The sequence below is a fragment of the Alternaria atra genome (genome assembly GCF_907166805.1).
Source record: "Alternaria atra isolate CS162 genome assembly, contig: 18, whole genome shotgun sequence".
Classification (NCBI taxonomy): Eukaryota; Fungi; Ascomycota; class Dothideomycetes; order Pleosporales; family Pleosporaceae; genus Alternaria; species Alternaria atra.
The window spans coordinates 101,559-107,675 of record NW_025091315.1 but is presented as its reverse complement, the minus strand read 5'-3'; the positions used below and the strand labels follow the sequence as shown (position 1 = coordinate 107,675).

General features: G+C 51.5%; 1 protein-coding gene across 1 annotated transcript; it reads right to left on the bottom strand.

Annotated features, from left to right (window-relative positions):
• Positions 1-525: 525 nt before the first annotated feature.
• On the bottom strand, positions 526-1,883 carry ALTATR162_LOCUS159 (uncharacterized protein; the record flags this gene model as incomplete). The annotated part of the gene is made up of 6 exons (XM_043307752.1): positions 526-866; positions 940-1,101; positions 1,159-1,247; positions 1,312-1,535; positions 1,585-1,809; positions 1,863-1,883. 6 exons carry the CDS (start codon positions 1,881-1,883, stop codon positions 526-528), a joined length of 1,062 nt encoding a protein of 353 aa, XP_043163687.1.
• Between the last annotated feature and the right edge of the window lie 4,234 nt (positions 1,884-6,117).

Below are 6,117 nucleotides of genomic sequence, written 5' to 3'. Positions count from 1 at the left end.
CGCTCGTACGAAGCTTCTGAGATTGTACGCCGTGCACACCTTCGCCGATGACATTCGATTGAGAAACGGGCATCATCACTAACAAGGTCGCATCGGGCATGTGATCCACGAGCCTTGATTGTGATCCTAACATGGCGTTTCGTGCTGCTTAAGGTGTCATAGGCGCGGTTTGGGCGAGAACCGTAGAGGTGGGAAGTTGCACTATACTTTACGCGGTCGTTGCAGATGACGCTCGCCACAGAAACCAACTGTCAGTGTGTAAGATCAAGGAGTGAGTCGTTTGCCTAGAATGTAGACATTGAGATAGGTCGGTAGTAACCAAACCGCCTTAGGTGTTGGGTACAGCTGTGAATGACCAACGCCCGAGGTCAGCACGTACAGCAGCAGGTTTGAGAGGAACCTGTTGCGCTGATGAATCGTGAGGAGCCCGGTTGCGGGATGCCAGTCTTCTAGATCCCTGTCATTCTATTACCATGATATAAGGTACGTAGCTTCTGGCACCAACATCGTCGCCCCAACTTTCCCCTACAACACATCCCTCGTAACCGTAACATTCGTCGTCACCATTACATTATCTTTTCCATCTTGAGTTCTTGTCTCATCAGTGGTTCCCGTAGGGGTTGGACTAGCCCTTCGGTCAAGAAAGGTCAACTCCATCTCTTCATGATCTACAGTGCCATCTTGGATGTGTGACGTGTAGGTGCCGCCTCTGCTGCTACTGACCGGTTTGCCGGAGCCGGTTTGTATGTATCCAGTGTTGCTACGATTGGCTGTGTGCGCAGGCGTTGTCCGGGCGATGAAGGATTTGAGTGATGGGAGCGAGACAACGATGACTGCTGTGCACATCTCGGCTGTGCACCATGCATCTGTAGTTGTGTTAGTATGTGAAGACTCAGGTGGTATGTGAAGACGTGGGAAAGTGGAAGCTGGTAGACTTACTACCGATGGCTTCGGAAACGTTGTAATCCATGCTGTATACGACGAACCGAGCAAGGCTGATAGCCATAGTAATGACACCTAGAGAGAACACTCCAGCCAAGCCAATCTTCTGCCGTCTATGGAGCTTCAGGCAGTTGATTAGGAAGAAAGGGAGGCAAAAGACTAGATAGCATGCTCTTTTAGTCCAAATGTTACGAAGCGAATGGAAAAAGCACTTACGTATCAGATCGGTACCGATGTTCAGCGTCCAGTTGACTGTCAGATTTGTGTAAGAGTTCCATATTGAGTTGAGTTGATTTTCGAGCGACCTAGAGTCCAGCACGTGTTAGTCAATGGCATTGTTGAGTGTTCGAAGTTGTAGTTGCGCCATACCAGTTGTCCGAGATCGAAGGTGCGATGAAAGTATCCGCCAACAGACTTGCCATCCAAGCGCAGCCTATGAAAGCAGCAGTGACGTACACTGATATCCGGAGACCTCTGAATCCCCATGGAATCAACCACCAGTAGAAAGCCACAAGAGAGGCCTTTGGAAAGTACAGTCCGGTATCGAAGAAGTAGCAAGATAGGAAGACTGTCTGCGATGAGGCGCCAGTTAGCTGGTACTCCTGAAGGGACTCCCAGTCCTAGGTGGTGCAGTTTGCCCACCTTCAAGTAATCAACGGAGTCCGTCATGGCCTCCTCGTCTGGGGGGTGATCGATCAGGATGTAGAGTGCTTTGATGGAGCAAACAGACCATCCCAGCGTGCAGATCCATCCTCCCCATATAAGGTAATCGGCAATCGTCAAGCGTCGATGCTCTACATGAAGGCGAATCCAGCATCGTAGGATCGTAACAGCTAATGCAAGACCGAGCAAGAGCGCCTGGATGACCTGCGTGGGTTGTTAGCGAGGGCTTGAAGTGTTTGCTTTTTGAAAGTACTTACAACGGACACTACTACCTGCATTGCGTCAGGCAGCTACGCATACCGTATCCGGTGGAGGTTCAAGACGGGCTTCCTTCCAATAGACTAGGTCAAATGGTCAAGAAAAAGGACAATGACAGGTGTAAGCTTTTTTGACATTGACACCTTCAAATACTGGAAATGGCCCTGACATGGACTAGTATAGTTAGATATGAGGAAATGAGTCGCGTGCATCCGAGGTATTGGTATGTTTGAATGCGCTATGTCCCGCATTGGTGCCCATGATTCGCAAGGTCCCAGACGGCGAGTAGCGTGAACCCCGTGCTGATTAGTCGATGACCGACGGCCTATCGTGTGTGATTGCGCTTCAGATAACAATCCAATGCGAATCAGGCGAGAGAACTTTGTTTGCTCTGCGTGTGATATGCTGATTGTTCTGTGGCAATACCGTATGCGTGATAATCAGTCTCTTCACAAGAAGCAGAAGAGCGCGGCAGATGCACAGGCTATTAGTGCGCTATTCCGTCACCTATAGTATAGGTTCTCGGCGACTGCCGGCAAGTTTCAGACGCGTACGTCGTTATCAGGAATGTGGCGGCAAATTCGTGCCCGTCTTCCAATCTCTCAACTAGCATCACCGGGATTGATGAACGGAAATGACTGATGAAACTTCGGTATCAAGGACGAGCGGCAAGAGAAGGAATCGGGAAACGTAGATACTCAACTGCAAGAGCTGGAAACGGAGACTGCGACACAGTACGGATGAAGATTAATAAGGTAGGATGATAATTCGATTCTCCTGTTCCGCAAATGGCACCTTGCGAGGTTGGCAGCATAGAGAAAATTGTCCTGATTGTCTCCATGTGCGCCCCCAACACACGCCATTACCCCCGCAGGCACCATTAGCCGATGTTGCGCCCTGATCCTAGTCTCCCCAGGAAGACAGTTGACACAAGCTTGGGTTGATCTTCTCTTGGCGTGCCCCGCAGGCTCGGGTCCTGGATCGGACGGTCTGCACTTGGGCTGTCGTCGGCCCTGATCCTTGGGCGATGCGGCATCTTGCGCTGCCTCTTGCTCACCGTAATGCGAACACCGACGCCCAGCGTGCAAAACTGACATCGTGGATAGCACATCCGGCGGATCGGACTCAGCTGTATAGGCCAAGAAGTGTATTCCCTTGGTTTGGCCCTCTTTGTTCGGTATGAGCCTCGCCAAGCTTCACGCGCGCAGGGAAGTCAACATATCGCCCACGACAGAGAGAGATTGCTAGATGCGCTCGGGGCCAGACGTGGTGGAAGTGAATGGCAGGCGTCGTACCAACTTCGAGCGTTCAAAACGACGCAGAACGCGCACCGCCGCTGATTGTCGCAAAGGCAGAGAATCAGCCACCCGCCAACGGAACGCCATCCACATCGGCAGAGAAGACAGCTAGAAGAGACGGCTGGGTGGCCTAGCTAGTGCTGATGTTGGCTTTGCGCTTGCGGAGAGGCGTGGAGCAATCACCCACGTACCAGTTTCGCGGGGCTCGGACGACACGCTAGCGTCATAGGCGACCACATGCGGTATAGCACGGTGGACATCTCCGGCGATGAGATAGAACGATTCTCATTGCACGCGGCTGTTCGGGGCCACTAGCCTGGCTTTTGTCTAGCTCAGGCTTGCACAGCAGCGATCGTAGCCGTCAGTCAAGTCGACAGGGGAAGGGGAGGCAGTACAGCCATGACGCTAGAGCGAAACAAGAAGCCCGTGCACACACTGTCCGAAGCATGCTAGATCGCAACGTTGGGCTTCCGTAGCTGGAGTCACAAACCAGGCACCACATACATACGTGCGATCCAGGGCGTCAAGCATAATATGGACGCCCAAACGAAGCAGTCACCACTTCTAGGAGTGGTGGCCGCCGCAGTAGCGTGAGGAGCGGGCGTGCAAGGGGGAACGAGGAACGAGGAACGATGTGAAATTGCAGTCGGACATGCTTGAATCGAATGGGCTAGATAAGCCTGTGAAGAGAGCGACTACGGTCCTCAGTTCGGAGATTGCTTGTGTCGTTCGGTGTCGGGGATTTCCAGAGGCCGACCGATCGCCCATGGCGTAGTACTACTGTGGATACAGGCATTAGTTTTGTGAGTGGGTCTAGGGATGGCCAGTGACTAAGCCTACGTATCAAAAGTTCTATAGCCCATCAGGGAATCAGCACTAAACACGGGTAATCGACTGTGCTGTCCTGTATCAGGCCAGCGGCACTGGAAAGAACCATCGTCAGCGGGCATCGACACTGTGACGGAAACGTCAGTGTTCAAAGTACGGAAATTTAGGGAGTCGGAGCAGAGACGTCACCAGTCGGACAGAAGATCTCGAACGTGTGCACAATCGCAAATCGTTAAGTAGAGGGTTTGATGTTCTGCAGTGAAGCTCTAATACCATAGAGAGTGTGCATATCTGTAGGAGCGAGACAGGCTTGGTCCGCACCATGATAACGATATGGGCCAGGAAGCAAAGAAACAGCTAGGTCTCCCTCAAACCCGGGAGAAGGGCCTGGGTGCCACGGTCATTCTGCTAACGGCTCTAATGTGTGGACGGTCTGCGGACAGTCCTCCCGTTACCTGCTCTGTTGCAATTCGCAAACGTTCAGTCACAGCTTTCTGCCTCTTAGATTATCAAAACCTTAACAGGCGCTACGTGCGCATATTGCAAGGGCTTACAAATACATCCCTACAGTTCCAAGGCATCTAAGGGAACGGAAACGGCCGCACTAGGTCGGGTAAACACGTCTTTGCTGAACTTGCGACGTGAGTTCGGATAGCTGTCATGGTTGTGCTCTGTTGCTTAACGGCATTCTACTGCAGTGCGACTAATTTGCACGTCGAAACGAAGACAACGTTAGGAATATAACGGAAAGCATCTAGCTAGGATGTGAAATCGCTGCCTAGAACCACCTTTCTGTCGAGCTTGGGTGGAGGGGCAAGGCCACCAAGTGAACATCGTTTCTTCCGCGTACCCCCTACCTTGTAGCGAAGTCGTCAGCGAGCGCTAACCTCCTCGGGACAGATTACCGTATATACTCCTTATCACTGAAGTTTCTTGATGTCCGCATGCACTCTCTGCGATTCAGGCAGCGTCGCGTGGTGGCCTCTTTACCTGCGTGAAGCCCAGCAACGCTGTTGCGTAACGACACCAGCGGACGCGCTGTCACCATCTGCTTTAGAGACAGACCTGACGAAATGCTACGAGGCGGCTTACCCAGCTTGCTCAGCTCGCAAGAAGCATCCCTCAATTGGCATGAGTTGCAACATAAACGAGGCTGGACCTACCGCTATGCTAGTCATAAAAAATCAATCGTGATCTTGAAGCTCGCGACTGAAACCCGAAAACCCAGCAATGGCAATGCATTCGCAGGTGGCTGAATTGTTTACATCGCCAGGGAATGGATCTTTAGAGAGCTAGGGAGGGTGCAGACATGTCGAATCTGGGTAGCATAAAGGGTGATGGTGATGGTTGGGAGCCTACGATCTTTAGACTTTATCTGGCCATTATGCTCACATACTTCAGTCAAGCCACAACAATCTTGGTCCAGCGTCCAACTATTGTGGCTGAACGTACGAACCCGTTCAGAAACTAGGCCATATAATGCGAAGAGTTGAAGAGTAAGGAGTAGCTGGTTGACTGACGAGGTCTAGCAAGCTGCATGAGTATGTGTGCGTGTTTACACAATCTTTTTTCGTCTGTAGCGAAGAGCAGAAAGCTCTGTGACAGTAGCGACATAGTTGCCGATAAAAGACATACTTGTGATAACTATGCTACGTTGATTCGTTCTCCCTATACGCGTCTTCCTCACACTAATGTGCGGAATTAATCTATACTACCTCGGTTGGGGTCTAGCGTATCATGCATTACGTAAGAGGTCAGCCATAGTTACTTGTGAGCTGGATCGCCTCAAACTGACAGACATCTGACATTGTACACAATCGGCATAACACCACTGCTTCTCCTCTGTTCCTGATCTATCATCATTCAGCGCGCCCTCAAGTGTGGCATCGGACTCGTTCCTTAGATGTAACTGTGCCAGCCGTGCCACCCTGCACCAGATATGGACCGTATTCCGGTCTCCGAACGGCTGGATTCTGTGGATTCCGTGGACAGTGAAGGAGATTATCGCGTGCACGCAAACGAGCAAGCTTCTGCTCATTCCAGAAAAAGGAAGCTCCCGCTCCTATCAAGCCTATCGTCGCACCAAGCGAACTTCCCGCGCAAGCGATCTGTTACTGCGTGTCAGCTG